General features: G+C 41.9%; 1 protein-coding gene across 13 annotated transcripts in view; it reads right to left on the minus strand.

The window, feature by feature from the left end:
* Positions 1-16,177: 16,177 nt before the first annotated feature.
* LDLRAD4 (low density lipoprotein receptor class A domain containing 4) overlaps positions 16,178-20,507 on the minus strand; it is a 234,892-nt gene continuing 230,562 nt past the window's right edge. For all 13 annotated transcript variants that reach the window (XM_039525321.1, XM_039525329.1, XM_039525328.1 and 10 more), the window contains 2 exons: positions 18,372-18,425; positions 16,178-17,285 (listed from right to left, as the gene is read on the minus strand). In XM_039525321.1, coding sequence (XP_039381255.1) covers positions 16,743-17,285; positions 18,372-18,425 — 597 coding nt within the window. In that variant the 3' untranslated portion in view covers positions 16,178-16,742. The remainder of the gene's footprint in view (positions 17,286-18,371; positions 18,426-20,507) is intronic.

The following is a 20,507-nucleotide window of genomic DNA, read 5'->3' on the forward strand; positions in this document are numbered from 1 at the left end:
GCTGTAGAGTTGTATAGATCTAGGCAAAGTGAAAAGCATTGGTAACCCTCAGACTATAGTCATATAATAACCAGCCCCTGATATTTTTCTGCTGCACTAGACCCAATCAAAGTGCTATACTACAACATCAAAAATCTTTACCTTTTACAGGGAAGTTAAACTTAATATGGACTAATAACTTTGCCACGGCCGAGTAAAGCAAACCTGGGTCAGTTACAGATTGATACTATAACCATACATAGGTGCGCGCAGCGCACACACATACACACGTAATACGTTTGGGCAAAATCCACACCACTGTGAAAAGTAGGTTTCTTTTCCCTAAGTGCTTCCTGCTCTGTAGGGTTAAATGTAGGTCAAACTGGCTGAAACTACCTCTGTGGCACACTCAGAGCTAGATTAAATGGGAATTTTCTACTCACTCTCAGTGCATTGTCTGGAAATGTTAATTTAATCTGGCGTGAGCTGGAGTTGGCATTCAGGGAAGCTTCTGGAGCTCCAGGGTGGAGCTTAGCCTTCTGTAAGGAAAATACCATTTTCTCTCAATAAGATGTGGCTACATCCTGGCTGCTTGCCTAATATCCTGGGAATCTCATTGGGCAAAACAAACCAGTGCAGTACAAGGCAGCAACGTCTCTGCGGTACAGTGATTTTTTTTATTACAGTAGTAACACAATGAGGCGAGCAGTCTAACAGTTAAAGAAGAGGGGCCTCAGCCTCAAGAGGATGTTGGGGTCTGTTCTGAGCATTGCCAGACATCTCTGTGACCTGCCCCGCCCTACCTCTGCCTGTCTCCCCAGCTCTAAAAGGGAAATCAGCACCTACCGTGCAGGCTGTGTGAGGTGGAGTTAATTCGGAAAGTGCTTTGAGATCCGATAATGGAAAGTGTTATGGGTACAACGTCTTAATATTCAACTGAAGCATCATATGCCGGGAATATGTACCTTCCATGGCCCATCTTCAGCCGCCCTTCCCCTCCCCTCCACACTAACGATAAGTGAGTCTGCTCTGTTTTATGAATAGTAGGTGCATTCTATGCAGGGCCGCCCAGAGGATACAGGGGGCCTGGGGAAAGCAATTTCTGGGGCCCCCTTCCATAAAAAAAAAGTTGCAGTACTATAGAATACTATATTCTCGAGGAATTGCTCCCGTGCCCTCCGCCCGCCCGCCCGCCTGGGCAGCCCTGGGAAAAATAAACATTTCAAAACTTCCCACATCTTGGCACAAACCCAGTTTTGAGAAAACTTATTTTCAAGTCATCTTTATCACTGGTTCTCAGCATCAACGAGTGCTAAAAGGCACTGAAGCTCATTAAAAGGGCTGAACAAATATTTTCCGTCAAAACTTTTTTTGGATCAAAAACTAGGGGTTTTTAAAAGCAGAAAAAAAATCATGGACAATGTCTGCTTTCCTTCAAAATTTGTTGTTGTTTTTTTTAAATTGAAAAGCTGAAATTACAGATCTGGCTCATCTTACGCTGGGGTTACGTTCTGCGGTCAGCACGTAAAGCGAAAACCGCATATAGTCATTACATTGAGTGTAATGGCAGGCGGAATCGCTCGCACTACAGGAACAGTATTTAAATTGTTAATTTTCTCTTTTTTTGTTTGTTTTTGCCAATCTCGTAAAGCTGAATTCGCGCATGTTAAATGCGTGTAAGATGCGACAGACCTGTAGTCTGCCAAAACCTGAACATGGTTTGGGGTTTCAGAAGTGTGTGGCCAAATATTTGCTGCTTGCTGTGTTTGTTTAAAGAAACAATAAACAAAATTCTGCTTAAAAAAAAAACCAAAAAACTTTTGAACCACCTCAGCTTGTGACCAAACGCCTGAGCCCATCCAGTCAGAGATTTTTCCAGGTTTCTGATACTCTGCTGGCTTCCTTGACTCACATCTGTCTCCATAACTTTGGGTTCATTTAGCTTAGAACATAAGAACGGCCGTACTGGGTCAGACCAAAGGTCCATCCAGCCCAAAATCCTGTCTACCGACAGTGGCCAATGCCAAGCACCCCAGAGGGAGTAAACCTAACAGGCAATGATCAAGTGATCTCTCTCCTTCCATCCATCTCCACCCTCTGACAAACAGAGGTTAGGGACACCATGCCTTACCCATCCTGGCTAATAGCTATTAATGGACCTAACCTCCATGAATGTATCTGTTTCCTAGAGACAGGCTCCACAGGGTCCCTCACAAACTGGAGACAGTTACTGTGGGTTTGTCTTTAGTATAGCTTATGTACATACTCCACGAACTGAGCATTTGAGCTTGTTCCAGAATCTCGGATGAGCCTATGTTGTGAAAATTGAAATGCTCAAAATAGCACATGCATGTGAATGGCCACAGGGTGCTAAAATTAAATTAACCCAGGGGTTCTCAAACTGGGGGTCGGGACCCCTCAGCGGGTCAAGAGGTTATTACTGGGGGTCGCAAGCTGTCAGTCTCCACCTCAAACCCCGCTTTGCCTCCAGCATTTATAATAGTGTTAAATACATTTAAAAAGTGTTTTTAGTTTATAAGGTGGGGGGGTCACACTCAGAGGTTTGCTTTGTGAAAGGGGTCACCTGTAAAAAAGTTTGAGAACCACTGAATTAACCCCTCTGGAGCCTCGGGGAATGCAGGGGCAGTGGGGGGGTCTCCCCTGGTAGGGTTGGGAAGGAGGGCAGTGGTATAAGATATTGCTCTTCTCATGTGATCTCTCCACCATGGAAAAGATAACAGCTTGGCTCTTTGTGTTAAATAGCTGTCTGCAAGCCTCAAACTGCTGAATGAGCTTTAGGGTAGGGAAGGCTGTGCCTCCCCAAACAGCCTGGCCCTGCCCCCTATCCAACCCCCACCCACTTCCTGCCCCGACTGCCTCTCTCAGAATCCCTGACCCATCCTGCTCCTTGTCCCCTGACCCCCCCCCAGATTCCCCCCAATCACTCCCCTGAGACTTTCCCCATGATCTCCCCCGTTCTCTGTCCCCTGACCAGGGGCGGCTTTATGTATTTTGCCGCCCCAAGCACAGCAGTCAGGCGGCTTTCAGCGGCGTGCCTGCAGGAGGTCCGCTGGTCACGTGGATTGAGTGTACCTTCTGCCGAATTGCCGCCAAATCTGTGGGACTGGGCAGGCCCCAGGTACGTGCTTGCTGCGCTGGTGCCTGGAGCCGCCCCTGTCCCTGACTGCCCTGACCCCTATACACCCCACCCCACTGAGTCCTGACAGACCCCCCAGAATGCCCACGATCCAACCCCCCATTTCCCATCCCCTGACCACCACCCCCAGATCCTCTACCCCCTCCCTGTCCCCTGGACTCCTTGCCCCTTATCCACCCCCCCGGCCCTGGCCCTCTGCCATGCTGCTTACCCCTGCCTCCCCCCTTTCCTGGAGCCGCAGTGTGCTGCGTCCAGGAGCGGCCCTGGACAACGCTGCAGCGGCGTGGCTCCAGCAGGGCCTGAGCTCCCGCCGCTGTGCCTGGAGCTCGCAGCCCCGCTCCCTTACCACGCTGGAGCCATGCTGCTTTAGCTCTGTCCAGGGCCACTCCTGAGGCGCCGGGGGATGGGGGAAGGCAGAGGCGGGGCCGGAGCATTCTCATAGGGGCCCCCGCGGGGCCCGGGACCTGGGGCAAACTGCCCCACTTGCCCCCCCCAGGCAGCCCTGATTCTATGGGCTCATGGCAGTGTGGTCTTCAATTGGATATAGTCTGGTCACCACTGAGTACAACTGGTGAAGACAGTAGCCTGAAATGGACACATTGGCTGAAGCAATCATTTGGCTGGCAGACTGGAGAAGATTTGAAGGGCAGATTTTTAATAAAATAAAAATCATGCAAGTATTTATAATGCCCAGAGCTAGCGTTCTGTAAAACTGCCACAATAGGAGCCACAAGAAAAGTGGGACATTGTAAAAGTGAAAATGGTCTTGTATTAGGAGGGGATTCAACAGCAAAGGTTTTAAAATGTGCATTTTAATTACAACTCATTCAAAGCACGACAGATCAAAACTGTGATAATGAGAGAGGGCTAATTAATTTGTGTCTATGTAACGCCATCTCATTATAAACCGATCTTTGGAATGTTAAAAATACGATGGTTATAATGCGGATCAATACAACTGGGAGCCTGAGAGCAAGACTTGAAGGTTTTACAAGACTGTGCCAAATACTGTGTTCATCACGTAGCACTCCTACTGCTATGAGACAGCCCATTTATAGCTGGTTTGGGGTAGCAATCCATAGACAAAGATATTAAACCACAAACCGAATGTCTCATGATAAAACAAATATAATTATAATTAAAAGCAGATTAATTAAATTACAGTTTCCAGAGAGGGCTTGGATCAATGGAGCAGAGGCTCAGAGATTTGGAGCACTTCTAAAAAACCTGTATATCTCAGTTTCAGGGGAACTGCCTCTGTACTCCCCTCCTCCATGCCCCACTCCAGGAGTGCCCAATAAGGTCTCTGGTCTCCAGCCATCACCTGTCTCTGGGCAGGGACACGTGTCCCATGCCCTTCTGACTGGGGGGTTTAAGAATGCACAGCTCCCTGCCAGCCACTGTGATATCCCCAGCCAGTCTGTGCGTTGCACTTTCTCCCCAAGCGCTATGAACAGTCTATTGCCAGCAGTATCTGTTACCATGGAGCTCTGACAACTCCCCTCCCCGTCCCCTGGAGTGGCAAACAATCCCTGAGCCCACAGTGACATATAAACTTAGTACAATATGGGCTCCAAAACTATTGCATGTGGTTACGGTATCTGTCACATTGAGGAACTACCTTGTTTTTTTCAGGTGCATCCTTGAATTGAAGTGGTATGACAGGAATTGAAAGGCAGGCGGTTAACATACTGAGGGAGCCAGAGAAAAAGGAAAATTGGTAGTAAATTAGTAATAGGTTTGTTGTTTGTCAATAAGCATATACTCAAGATTTATATAATCAAGTTATTTGAACGCATGACCAGATATACCACAATATAGAGCAGCAAATATATCACTCCATTGGCTCCTCCTCTCTTTTAGAACAGAAATCAAAGTCCTTAATGGAATGAGACCTGGCTGCCTCATCTTCCAAAGGAAGAGAGAAAAACCAAGGTTTAGGTTGACAGGCTCTGAGCAGCAGAGCATTCTAAGCACCCGCAATCCAGCCATGAAACTCGGTTGGAAGATCTCAGACTCCTGCAAGCCTGAGTTCAGATCAAATTGTGGGATACAACTTTTCCCCAGGAATGTTAAATATTTCATTCTTCATAATTTTGTTTGACTCTTCAACACCAAGGTGCAAGGCACCTTAAAATACCATTGATGGGCACATTTCAAGCTATCTTGTTAAGACTTGTCTCACAAAGGTGGAAGAATTTCATAGGATCATTTCAGCTGATCTCTTTTGAACCATCTAGTCTATCTGCCCCCCACCGCCACCCTCCTCCATCTCATGACAAGATTGATTTAATTTTAATCAATGGACAAAGCGGAACCATGTTTTTCAGGACAAATGAACTGTATCCTGTAAATTACTTTTTACTCAACCTTTTTAACTCTGGGGTTTTGAGACTATAGTATTTATTATACTGGGTCAGACCATAGGTCCGTCAATCCTGGTATCATGCCCCAGGCAATGGCCAATAACTAATCCTTCAGATGAGACCCCCATTAAGGAGGAAGTTTAGGTAGTTTAAATGAAGATTATCTGTCCTTATCAGGGGTTCCTTTTACTACTTCACTTCTTTAGAATTTAAGAACCAACTAATTCCATTCTCCAAGATTCTCTAATACTCGAGAATGAGAACCAAACCAGAAACAATCCATCTCCTAGGACAATCATTAATTGTGGGAGGAAAAAAAGATGGATATGTTTGGTTGAACAAAAGTAGCCATAGTGGATCAGTTTGATGTTACCCCCTTTCACTTTTGTAGCTCCCTTGATTTGAGGAGAAAACAAACTCATCGGGAAACAAATGTTATTTCATGATTTTTAATAATTTTGTGCTATGGTTTGACCAGAGCATATTAAGAACAAGCATAAAATCTGTATTTAAAACTAACAACAGCACTTAGAGCAACATCTTTCTTTAAAAGTATTGCAATAACAGACCTTAGGTCTAAAAACTAGGACATCACCATTTGCTCAATTAAAAGAGGCAGATACACAACAGATGAAATCTTCTTCTCCTGTATATAACTGGGAGTTATGTTGGAAAATAAGCAACAGGTTGATTGTGTTAAAGGAAAATAAAAAAAGTCTTTAAAGCAAGCCAGGTTTGTCACAGCTTCACATAAACAGCTACCGAGAAGTTCCAATACAGTTGTGAAAAGACTTTCTTTTAATAGACCTGTTTTTACAACAATAAAATTTAAATGAAGGATTAAATATTGTGGATAGTGCTGTACATATTTTGGAATAACTTGAAACAAAATGGACAAAAAGCCAGACAGATGTGTTGAAAATGTGATCCTGAAAGCCACAAAGTTAGAATCACACCAAAAAAATCATACAGCAATAAAGCATATTAGGCTGTAAAATAATAACTATCAATAAACAACAAAAATGGTCAAAGCACTGAAAACAGGCATTAATCTGATGATAAATTCTAGGTATAATAGCTTGATCAATGTACACACCATCATGAAACACTCTGACACAGAGGCACTACATAGTTGAGAGCCACAAAAGACAAATTTCTTGGCAATGCTTAGCAAGCCGTTGTACTGCGAGTAAAGAAATGGGTGTTTTGTTAAAGGATATTAAGCTGAATGAGTTTTGTGTTTTATTTTTGCTGTCCAGCAGTAAGATGCCTTGGGCTCTCATAACTTTGGCTCACAGTTCTTTTTAAATCATGGATGCCTGCTGTGCGTGGTAGTAAATGGGAAGCGTGAACACAGAGCTATGGTTACACATCATAGACTTCATAATCTTTTCACTGCAGCTTCAAAGGAGATTAGTTACTTTTAAAGGAGACATCATCTTGTTTGGTCCACTCCGTATGCAAGGTTTGCTATTGTAAACCATACCCTAGACTCCCCCTGCACAAGGTTTACGTTGTAAATGTTCTTCGGAGTCGAGGTTTTTTCCCCAGACACAGACGTACTACTGCAGTGCAAATAGAAATGTGGAAATGGCCAGCAAGACCTATTTGTAAAACTTTGTGCCTGATAAACAATGAACAAGTTAACAAACGACAATCATACAGTATGCAGATTCAGCTATGTTACCTGCTTACTGGATAGCACAGCACAATATATAGGAAGGGATGGACAGAGCTACTTGCAAGGGCATGAGGAGGAACTGGCCACAAAATCTACACTGTTCTTTAAAACAAAACAAAACAACCGTGATCACTAGTCAGGTACAGGACTGCTGGGATGGTTTCTTTAAAAGCGATTTAGAGACAAATGGATAGCTGAAGTTTCAGGTCAATAGAGAGAGAAGCCATGATAGGCCAATAAAAGGACAAAGTAAATTCTTGAGCGCTATGGACCTGATCCAAAGCCCATTGAACTCAATGGGAGTCTTACCATTGTCTTCAGCTGGCGTTAGATGAGGCCCCCTGAGTGTTAGTGTAGCATTACCTAGATATCTGAAAACCAACAAAAACGCCACCTCAAACATATTCCAACACATTACTATGTTATGCTTGTGGTTAAAGCCTGACAAGTATAAAAAAGTAGCCATTCGTTAGCGGATTATTCAGTCTTTGACAGTTAACTTTTATATCATCTACCTTCCCGGGCTATTTAAAACGAGCAGTTTAGAAAAATAAGTTCACTATCTGCAATTCTAAACTCAAACACTGTGTTTGTTTTCCTGAGGTATTCGCTGTACCTAACAAGCCACGCCAAGAGTGCACACGGACAACCAAAAGTGCGGAAAGACTGGAGGAGCAAACTGTCGAGAGGGCCTTGCCATGCACAACAAAGCTTTGGACAAACTGCAGAAGGCTTTTCTTGCTTGTCAGCCTTAAAAATAAACTGGCTCCCACTCCATCCTCAAAATCGAAAGCTTAGGCCTTGTTTACATGAAAAAAGATTTGCTATACAGATATAACCATACCAGCAAACCCTCCTAGTGTAGACGAAGGTTATGCTGGCAAAAGCTTGTATCAATTTCCTGAATGACAAAATGTATACTAACAAAAGGACTTTTATGCCGGTATAACTGTGTCTACACTTGGGCTTTTGTTGGTATAAAATGTCATAAAAATAAAATAAGTCACACGCTGAATAGACATCATTATACTTATAGAAGTTTTAAGTGTAGACCTGACCTGGCCTTACACCACTGCTCCCTGGGCTTGGACAGATTTAGGCTTTGACTATACTCAGTATTAGCCCCATTTCAGCTATCACTGGTCCAACAGTGCTGCAAACCCCAGTGTGAACAAGGAAAGTTGAATATTGAACCACTTCAACATGCTCCCATTTCAATCAGGGTAAGATCAAATCACGTAAATTACAGCTTTAAACGGCAGCTACACAGATTGCTGAATCCTGAATGCAGACAAAGCCTTCAGAGTATAGAATGAGAGGGTTGTGTATCAGATATAGGTGCAACACAAGGACTGTTTTTGTTTTTGAAAAACTCTGCTAGCCTACTTTTGATTTTTGCAGGGTCAGTTTCAATCCAGGTCTCAATTTACCCAAGGCCCATATAGTGTCATCGGGTTTGGATAAAGAGGTTCTACGGTTTTAGTCAATTTTTAGGTAAATAAGGTAACTGATGGTATAAATAAAATATCTGCTGGAGAAGAAGTAGTAACTAATGCTGGTTCAGCTCAGCAACAACAAGGTGACAACAAAGAAGAGAAGCATCTAGCTGCAAAGTTAAAGCTGTGAAGGTTTGTTTGTTTTTCTTTTTCCTTAAAGTGACACAAAAAAAGAATGATCTTCATCGCAAAGATGCATCAAACAACCAGTTGCTATATACAAGCTGGTCAAAAGTGATTTGTTCAAACTCTTCTTTTCCCTTATGATATTATATTGATATTTAATAGGAAAATAAAATACATAGACTTTTTGTCATTTGTATGCATTCATTTGCAAATTTTCTTACAAAAGAGGACCAAGCACATAAGTAGGCATTCACAAATTCAATGCCATTTTTTGTGTTAAAATTGGTATTATCTATACATTATCTTACAGTATTAACAATGTCTTTTTTTTGTTTGTTTGTTCTACCCATTGGGTAGGATATGTGCATAATATATTCAAGTTATATACAGCACCTTACAAATAAAACTCAGAAGAAGAGACAGACAACTGAAGAAGCACCATTTTAAGTGAGGCACAACAAAGGTGGGAGCATAGGACTTGAGCCAAAGTCCACTGAAATCAATGGGAATCTTTCCATTGACTTCAATGAGCTTCGGATCCGGTCCCTAGAGTGCAAGCGGTTTCCTATCTGCTCAGACCTGAACATGAGGCCCCTTAGTTGCTTACAAACTACTAACATGCAAACCTCCTCAAAATGATATCTAATATATATGTATATATTTATTTATTAATACCCCTACCACAGCAGACAGACAAGCACAAACTGAGGAGAGAAAGGCTGAAGAAAGAGACAGCTTTGTCACCCACGAGATCCGAACACATACCACGTGGTATCAGAAAACTCACATACCAAACCATTTAAAGCAGCAGCAGCAGCAGCAATATAGCAAAGAAATGAGCCACAGTCATCTCTGGCAGTAAATCACATACAGGGCGGGGTTTCTTGGGGGAGGGGGGAGGGAGTATTTTTGTTTGTTTCTCTCTGTTTTAAACATAAAAAGGTAAAATATTTTAGCATTAAAGCAATGCTAGCTTTGCTTGTATTTATTCTAATGATGTAACACAGAATACGCCAAGGCAAAAGTACAGCCAGAAGGAGAGTTTTTGACATTTTCAGTACAAGCCAAGCTCAACCTTCCCTGCTTTGCTTTGAGAGCAGAGAAATGTAGAGTGAATGACTTGCAAATGAGATGTTACTGGCCTTTAAATGTATTAAAGCAAAGTATTTGTGGCTGATTTACAAAGCATGAATCGGCTTCTAAATTTTGCATTGGTGCTATTTACTGTTTGGATAAAGCACTTCATCTATACTGAGCCTTGCCACACGTGGAAGGGTGTGCTGGTATAACTATACCTATATTCTGGCAAATCCCCGGTGGTGGAGATGCAGCTTATATCAGCAAAAGATCTTTTACCAGTTCCCCGAATGGCGTATGCTAGACTAGCAAAAGGACTTTTGTGCCATTTGTTTAACTGCATTTACATTAGGGCTTTTGCTGACATACCTATGTCAAGGAGGTGGGGATCACTTCCAGAGCAACACGGCTATGCCAGCAAAACTGCTAAGTGCAGACCAGGCCTGAGCCAACATTCGTAGGTAGGCCTTGGTCTGGATTTTAAAGTGGGACCCCATAATGAGATGTGCAAATTGTAATTTAAAAAGGAAACGTAGCAAGTAAAGAGAAATTCAAACGAAACTCTGAAAGTTCAGCTGAAACGATGTAACTCAGACAAATCCCCACAAGGTTTTTTTACACGTGAAATGCTGCTATGAGGGCCTCTATAGATGTTAAACAAGTCGATGACAGTAACTCCTTGGGGCGGGAAGGGGTGAAAACAAAAGTGACACATTTGGGCTTAGTTTCGGAGCATGTACAGAACGGGAAAGGCCAACAATATTTCACAAGATTCTTGTAACAGCCCTTAAACTAAACAGAAAAGAAAAGTAACCTAAAGCAAAGCGTCATCTGAGCCAACTCTCAAATGTGGGTCCCTTGTTAGTGCCACCTAGGTTTATTAGAGACAATGTGCTTCTGTAGTTTTAAAAATCTGTTTCACTGCAGGACCTCAGTACAAGCGGCCTTCCTCAGGGCAGTCCCCAATACACGAGGACTCCTTTCAAATGCGTCCTAATGAGGAGAGCAGTTGGATGGAAGATGCACCAGTGCCCCATGTCGGAGTTGGGAACCTGGACAACTGGTTGAAGCAGGGTACTGTACATTATTCAAAGGGCGAGGGAAGAGAGCGGGTGCTCCTCACACTTCCAACTTTGAGTGGTTACCTGCCACTGGCCAGGCATGTAACAAAGCAGGATTCAAAATAGTTTCCTATAGCATGAAAGGGACATTTTAAATTGGCTTATGACAGAAAATAAACCCACGCAGCATCCCTGGAAGTTGGTTATAGAATAATAACTAATATCTGGATGACTAGAACAGATAGAGAGAAGGTGTACACGTCTGTGTGGGCAAACACAAACAAATTCTCCAGCTATGAGAATTTCTGGGAAAACCCCAAATATCCAAATCCCAATTAATCCTTTCAAACACACCAGCAGGTGTTTTGTTTATTCCTCCTGCTTACAAGCTTTTTAAGAACAATTTTAGAGTGTGTGTGTTTTGATTGGTACTATTTTTTTGTATTCCGTGCCTGTAAAGCCTGGTTGCCTTAGTTACCATGAGAGTGCAGGCCTCAGAGTCAGAGAAATGTTAGTTATAAAACATTTTTAAAACCTTCAAATATGTCTTACAAATGAAGGTGTCAGTTTTAAGGTTCAATGACACACACTCTGTCAGGGCTAGAAATGAATGCTTCCTACAGAACAGTAGAATGCCTGCACTCTGAGTTGTTCACTGGGCTAAAGCTTTTTTCCTAGTGAATTGTGCTATTCTTGCAGCAATGTAATAACAATCCCCGTTTTCAGCCAAGCCACAATTATAGGAAAAAATTTAGTGGCAGGCTATTTTTCATTTGAAGCTAGTAGTATTGTGATTTGGAACATCAGAAACAGCTCCAACTGGGATGGATTAGTGAGCAGAATGAAAATGAGGTCAAAGGTGCAAAATAAATGCAATTAATTGCACGGTTCCAATTAATTCCATGGTTGCAGAAACAAAAATAAAGGCAGTTATTCTGTTGATCATGACTGCATATATAGAACATGTGCATGTTTTCTCACATACAGAGAATGAACAACAGTGTGGTTAAAATGTTATCAGCATGAGTTTGGGTTAGATGAATGACAAAGCCATGAGTGGGGCGTATGGAAATCATCCCAAACTAATGATGACCAAACTTTCCTATCACATCACAGTATCATGTATTCTCTATATGCCATACACCTCACAGAAATGCTATCTTAAGAATACTTGAGAGAGCTTTTAACATTTTTACTGGGACTATTTTTCATCTCTCATTCATACCTTAAAGTCAGATGCCTCACATACCAGGAGTCCAACTGCGCCATGCTCAGAAGGAGCCAGGCAAACCTCTAAAAATAGGCTTGAGAGATTTTTCTGTAATTCCAGGGCTAGAAGTCAGTGATATGTATTCCACTGAGAAGTTTGTAATCCCCACTTCCTGATAGCATAAAGCTCCCTTTCCTATCCCTGTGAGACCACCAGCAACACACACTGAAGATTAGACATTTTTCTGACTAGAAAAGCTGACACCAGTCCAACAGCTGAAACTTGTCCAGCCTGGGCCTTAGAACAAGGTAATTTTGGGGAGGAATTCTACATCTGAGATGGAGAGAAGAGGAGGGAATATCTATTTCTGACAGATTAAATTTTTTAAAAGTAATAGCTGTTTGACGTTCCTCAGAAATGTGGAGTGTTTCAGTAAATTTTGAGGAAGATAGGTTATTGGGCAGAGGGCAAGTAAGGCAGTCAGAGGATAAAAACCTAGATAAAAGCCTCTACGTATGTGGTATATTTGTGTGTATTTTACATATACTATACATACATGGACACATACACAAAAATGTACCATGTATGTGGAGTTTTACCCATATGATAATCTGTAGAATCAATTTAATAGTTTAAAAATTACATTTGGGTGGCTAGGACATTGTAGAATATGGTCCTGAGTCTTTTTGCAGACTCCTCCATAATTGCTGCATAGAATTTACCTCCCTTGAGAGAATGACCATTTTTGAGCCTGAACAGATTGACAGTGACTTCTTGTTTGATATAATTTCTTCTTATTTTCTCTTTTGGAGTTCAGTTCTAACAGTGCTGGCGTGTTCTCTGTTCTCTATGAGCGGAAAGAAAGAAAGAGCACTCCTTTGTAATATTGTTGACAGAATCCACATCAGAGATTACTAACATTCATTAAGATATAATCAGCTTTTCGCAGAGCTGAGATAATGTGTTACTTCCTCTGCAGTGTTTGTAAACCTAACAGACCATTTTGGTAGGTGTTTTCTTCTGTATGTGCATGCATCACATCCATCAATGTTAACAGGAGTTACACAAACACACTGGGACACTAGGGTGGAAAGATGGTAAAGGGTTATCCTCAAAGAAGATACATTCCCAAGAGGTGGCTTTGAAGTCAATAGATGTGGCTTTAATGAGATCTGCAGAGCAGAGGGAAAGCTTGTATTCAAACTGGTCCAATGCCAAAGACTGCTCACCTGCCCTTCTCCTGGCCCAGTGGTTCCCTGACTGAATGACAATTGATTTCCATTTGTTCTCTGACCAAGATGCCTCAGGGCTGAATAATCCTGATCTAGGCAACAACTCAGTTCTGCTCACCTCTAATAGCAACAAAGTCACTGAAGTGACTTAAATTGTGGATACTGCCTCTGGCCTAAGCCTGCAGGTCACCTGTAAAGGTATGGCTACACTTGAGATTTGCAGCGCTGGTGGAGGCTTTCCAGCGCTGCAATTAGTAAGTGTCCACACCTGCAGGGCACATCCAGCGCTGCAACTCCCTGGCTGCAGCGCTGGCCGTACACCTGGGTCTGCCTGGGGAATAAGCATTGCAGCGCTGGTGATCCAGCGCTGGTTGTAAAGTGTGGCCACACACCAGCGCTGCTATTGGCCTCCAGGGATTAGGAGATATCCCAGAATGCTTTTAACCCCTTTGTTTTGTTATGCAGCCTCTCTTTGTTTTGTTGTGAACTCGGGGCTCCGCTCCGGGAGCTGCTTATCTAAAAAAACAAACACAGCTCCTGTTTGCTGTGATCAATCTGTGAACAATCAAATGAGATATCCCCCCTGCCTGCCTGATTCACAGGGGTTGAGTGTTTGCTTTTTGCTTGAGGAGAGAAACAGCAGCGAGAAAGGGAGAGGGAGTCGGCAGCTGCTTATCTGGTCTGCAGGCTGTTTGCAGTTAACACTAAGGGATCGGAAAAAGTTTCTGATTTTGCAAAAGCAGGGAGCCGATTCACAGTGTCGGCTCCAAAAATCCACTCTCTCTCTCTCCTCTGCTCCCTGTCACACTCCACTCCACCCCACCCTATCCCCCTCTTTTGAAAAGCACGTTGCTGCCGCTTGAAAGCTGGGATAGCTGCCCATAATGCATCACTCCCAACAGCGCTGCAAATGCTGCAAATGTGGCCACACACCAGCGCTGGTAGCTGTGAGTGTGGCCACACACCAGCACTGTCCCTGCACAGCTGGACGACCAGCACTGCAACTCTCAAGTGTAGCCTAAAATCCTAATTCCAAGATGTATTACTCCCAGAAACTATAAAAGGCAAGAGCTATAATCGACAGACAGCTAGTCAGTCATCCCATAAACATCTGTGCTGGAGGCATTAGTAAGGGAAACTGCTAAATCCAGTCTCCTACTTCTCCCTTCAGATATAGCTAAATAAATAAAAGGGGTTCACTTTGCATTACCAGATTCTGATCAGTTATAAATGGGGCTGTCTGTTCAGAATAGAGTTATTCCAATATTCATCAAGCTAGAATAGTACAAAGTCACCTCACTAAGGAAGTTATCTATACAGAGACCCATAAAATGAACACACACATGCATACACACACGCTGTTTTGGCATTAAAACTCTGCATAGATCAAAGATTCACTTCAGTAATCAATGTTTCAATCAAGCCCTGTAGTATGTAGAAGTCACACAGAAATCCAACCTCCAGCAATCGGAACAGGTGCTGTACAGTACAGTACTTTTCTGAAGTGCATTTGATGCACTCGTTGGTTGCTGCTGTTAACAAAGCACTAGGCTTAAGACTGTAGAAAAAGTGAGACCTTACAGTGAAAACTCTACTACACATATATATTAGGAATATTAAAACTAAGACTCTAAAGATTCTTTTTTTCTTTTAAAGTCCATTTCCAAAATGCATTTTAAGTGCATATTGTGCTTTTTCTGTGTGCTCTTGAAGTCACTACCACCATTCTTCAATTGCCTTCCAATTCTTACATTAGCTTCGGCAGAGAAGCTAACCATGGAAAGAAAGCAAAACCCTAGGCAACATTCGACAGGCAGACACATATCTTCCAATTACTTTAAGACCAGTATTAGAAAAATAGGGCCAGATCCTACACACACACACACACACACACACACACACACACACACACACACGTGAGTAATCTTTACCCATGTGCCTAGTCCCATTGGGCTCAATGGGATTACGTGCATGAGTAAGGGGTTTCAGGATCAGGCCCAGAGGAAATGGCTTACAGTGAGATTAGCCAGGGCTCCCAAGTCACTTCCAATGGCTTTCAAATGCTGCAGAAACCATTGCCAATATCATTAGCACTGTAAAAAGTATCAAATGTGTTGCAGAAACTGCATAGGAGGGGGTATGGTTACTGAGGTCCACTTGCTTAAACAGGATGGATCTCAGTAGAGAATTTAAATAGAAATTGAACAGTAAAATGCACAAGAAAGAGTCATATATTTTAACTGCATTCGGGGGGGAGGGGAGCGGGGGGGGACAGAACCACCTTGCATTTTTAAACGATTTATTGCATAACGTCAGGATATGTGACTAAATATATTTCAGGCTACATTGAAGACAAAAACTCTTAAACCTTAAGTATTAATGATACTGCATTGTGAAAAGGGGGAAAAATGACAGTGCTTTGTTAATAATTAATATAAATTAGTATGTTTTGCTTTTAATGAAACAAATGGCCTAAACCATGTAATAGCTAAAACAACCTAAGTGATATGAAATGCTGGAATTTCATGTTTGCTTACTTCCATCCAAGAGTCTCCAAGACACTTCATTGATGCACTGTTATTTTAATGCAAATTACTGCAAAGATAACAACACGTTAAGTGTCCCTGTATTTCCTGATTTATGTAAGTCAATAGGTGTTAGGCTAAATTCAACAATCCCCTTTCAGTGACAAATACCAGGTGGGGCAAACTCCTCCAGATTACTCCTGGGGTCTAATCATTATTCCACAGGTTTTGAAAAGACAACATATAGAAGAACTTCACGTAAAACAGTTCCCTCATATATATATTTTTTAAAACATTAAGATAGTGCAACTTTTTAAAACACATTTTTCACAACACAAATTAACTCCTTGCATTCATCTAATTTCTCAACTTTACACCTTGGCACACAAAACAGGAATTTTGATTCATATAAAAAAAATTCCACGCCTTGGGAGAAAAAAGCAAACTGGCCGATTCTTCTCCCAATTACCTAGCAAAACTTTCTTCTTTCTGCCATTCAGTTAATATAAAACAGGCTGTACAAGCCTAATTTCTGTGCTAAGTTTCCTTTTAGAATTAAATAATTCAAATAGTTTATTTAAAAAAAATAATATATATTTTCCCCCAAAACACTGCTCATGGCCAAACTGAATGGAAGTTTGTATTATCTCAATCCACTTTGCATGCAATTCCCCTGAAAGGAATCAGAAACAAAGAACTGGTTTGCACGTTTGGTTTTACTAAGTTGTACCACGTGTAACTTAACAACATTGTGCCCAGGAATGTGGGGATTTTCCTCCACATTCCTGTTTGATTCTCTTGTCTTCAGTTCAAGTGCACCTGGGAAAGTAACTTAGACAAGGTTTCCTGGTTTCCTGTCTTTGCCTTTAATAGGGACTATTGTGCTCTCTGAATTGTTCTGCTGAAACTGAAGTCTGCTCCCCCTCTGTGATGAAGGAGGTGCATTGCTGTGCTGGTGATGGAAAAAAGAGGAGCCTGGGTAATTACCCATGACCTCACTGTATGTTGGGGGTGGTCCTTCCATCCTTCCATTACTGCTATAGTTGGTTGCACTTATGCCCGAATTGCTGCTTGGTGGGCATGGGCCCCCGTTGTACATTGAAATGTCTATCAAGTCACTGTCAAAAATGGTTCTGTTGGGTGGTGCCCTGACAGACTCTCGATTGAGTTCCATCTGCTGTTCTGGGTCCCGGAGCTGCAGCGTGCATGGCCCTTGGTATGGTGGTGGCTCTTCTCCATCAGAGAGGGAGATGGTCGGAGGAAGGTCAATCTCATGCTGCATGTAAGGGTAGGTTGGCTGGAAGCGACTGAAACGGTCCCGCTGCATGAATGATGGAGCGGTAAACCTGTCCCTGGACCTTGGGGCATACATGATCTGAAAGAGGGAAGAGGGAGCTGTGAATCCACTTCCAAGCATCACCCAGCAAAACATTATGAGTATTTATTATTTATCAAGGGCCAACAAAGAGAAAATGGTCCCTGCCTCAGGGAGCTAACAAGCGAGCTCAGACACAGATTAAACAAGTCAGATGCACATACAGTCACACACCGCTCATGGAGACATACCCAAGATAGCTTTAATCTAGCTAGTTTGGGGACCAGAGCAATGAAGCTTCAGCAACACTTGCTTCAGCACAGGCTATACAAGCCTGCCTGGAGCCCACGATAATTACTTGTGGGGCTAGCCTGTGCTGCAGCTCATACTGCTGCAGCTTCACTATTCTGGTCCCTGAGATAGCTAAACCAAAGCTAGCTCAGGGATGTCTACACAAGCTGCAATCACACCCTATGATTGCAGTGTGGAGACTCTTGCCCATCAGTGGTGCTGTGAGCTGGAGGCGGGGTAAAAATCCAGAAGAAGTAATTTGTGAATGGCTTTAAAAATGAGGAGTGTTCCCTAAAGGGTTTTAATCCCCCACCTCTTTGTCAAGTTATAAAAATGTTCGGGGGGGGGGGGGGTTCTACTTCTTTAAACATAAAACATTCCAGAAGTTATTTCTGTTTCCACCCCTGAAATAAATTAGTTGTGAACCTAAGAAAATATCCCAACATTGATTTTTGGCAATGAGAGCCTTTCTTCCTACACAGATTAAAATCTTGCTTTGTAGGGGAATCCAGATGCACTTTTTAAGCGCATTGAAAAAGGTCCAAGACATTCCACCATGAGAAAATGTCATCTGTTTCCTTCTACTCAACGCTTAGCCAGGGCTCCAATCCCGTGCTCCGGTGCAGAAGCCTACTGATTTCATACAGATCTTGTGGGAACTTACAATTTAAAGACAATGATTCACACAGGCCTAAAGTTATTAAGTTATTGTTTTACTCTTTTGATCTATATTAAAAAGACGTAATTAACCAACTTGTAGGCAAGCCAACCAAACAATGGTTTTTGAGGGAGGGGAAATATATGTTAGAAGCAGTAAAGCAAATCATTGAAGGTTACCAAGAAATTAAGCATTACCTCTGAAGCACCTTGTCGTGAGACTGAGCTGTCTGAAGGCCACAAGCACCCTTCCTAGCAGGAGAAAGAAAACAGAAAAGAATATTAACTTCTTGCATAAAGTTAATTTCAATGGAAGAGAACTTTTCAGAACTATCAGCTTGTACCAGTTGGTTACATTCATCAAAAGAAGCATTATTAAAAAATAACCTATCACTTCTTCTACCATTGAAAACTGAACTCAGAACTCAGCCAAAAACACAGAAAGCAAACATAAGTGCAACATTCAAGTTGAACCATCTTTAAAATTTGCTTTTTTTCATTTAGTACAAGCTTGCACATTCACCTGTTTTCCTTGAATTTCACATGACTTTCCTTACCTGTCTTGTAATACTATGGGCTACTACTACTCAAATGGTCCCCAACAGAATCTAACGTTCATGATCTCATTGGTTAGTCGCTCTCTCACGCCACATACACATGAAATAATATTCTGAACCCAGGATCTCTTTGGCCAACCCAGTGTACAATTATGACCATTCAGGGTAAGCAAGGTTTCACCCACCAATTTCCATTTCTCAATCCCTTTCCACAACTATCTTCCTGCTAAGGATTTTCTTTTGTATGCCACTAATACATTTTTGACACTTTAGAACATTAAGGGCAGAATGACAGCACGAACAAAAAATAAGAAAATGTCAATAAGGGCAAAGTGCTTAAGGTATATTGTTATTTCATTACATTTTTCTTTTCAGCGCAGCAATAACTACCTTGATGGCTTTATTTTACTTGAAAATATCAGAGCTGAAAGGAATACAGCTTTAAGATAAATCCAAAAGGGACAAGAGAAGCTGTAAAGCACAGATATTCAATCGAAATGTGGCAAAATAAAAATGTTATTTCTAAGAAGTAATTGGCTTTGCTGAAGCATCTCAGTCATGATAACTTTCCTGGAACTAACTCAAGTTCTGTCATTATACAAATATAAGAAATGCCAGTAAAAGGAAAAAGCCATTTGTCCCTTTTTGGTTTATTGTAAATTTCACCTTCCTGCTTTTTCACCATGCCCCTCAATCCTCCTCTATGTAGAAAGCCTGGGAGCTCATTCATTTACATACTCTCTTCTTCAGTTCCATTCCCTGGTACCTTATGGCATGTTTATTCACTTTGCAGCAGCTGTTCTGCCTCAGTTTCCCATTGCTCATTTTTAGCCTTTTCCAATGTGAGAAATGTGTACCTGCTTTCCTAATCCCTACTAGAAAGAAAGAAAGAAAGAAAGAAAGAAAGAAAGCACTGGCACATAGTTTGAATAGTGAGGGGGCACTGTGTCAGGGAGGAAGGGGTAAGACAAGGATAGTCTCCTGGGCTTGCACACAGCACTGAGTCAGGTTCCTTCTACATCCAGGACTTATCTACATGGGAAGTTATACCAGTATAAGGTAAGGTATGAATTTACACTGGTATAACGATAGTGATTTAACTCCCTGGATGGACATTCTTATTGTAGAATAAGAGTGGCTTTTTCTAGTTTAGCATATATCGTTTTGCAAGCATTTTAAGCCAAATTGGAAAAGTCCACTCTTCTCCAGAATAAGTGTCCATGCAGTGCAGGGAATTATACTAGTATAACTTGTAGCAATTTACCTATACCAATATAATTATACTGATATGACTTTCCCATGTAGACAAGCCATAAGGTTAATCACATGGAAGGGGATTCAGGAGAAAGTGAGTAGGATGTTAGTGAATTTCCACTGCAATCCAAAGCTATTCCATGTATAAGAACCTCCTGAAGAAGCAGAAAGAGATATGCTGCCCCACAAGAACAATTAGAAACAAGTTTCATGACACTGAACAAATAAAATGCAAAAAAGGAGGGAAGGTGCCAAAATGGGAAAAGGAGAAGAGAACAGAAAAAAGTGAAAAACGAGAATGGGGGAGGGGAGGTAAAAGACAAGAGAGAAATAAATGCATGTGTACAATCTTCCTTATAATTTTCTTTTATTAGATTTTATATATTAGATGGATATTGTAAGGTTTTGCAAACAAAAATCTTTTGTATTTAATATCAAGCACTAAATGTTTCTCACCCCTCTTATTAACTACATTTCAGTTTGTTAGGTTCTTGCTCTTACAGTGGGGTATTAGGGGTTGGAT

This window comes from Mauremys reevesii, linkage group 2, assembly GCF_016161935.1.
Source record: "Mauremys reevesii isolate NIE-2019 linkage group 2, ASM1616193v1, whole genome shotgun sequence".
NCBI lineage: Eukaryota > Metazoa > Chordata > Testudines > Geoemydidae > Mauremys > Mauremys reevesii.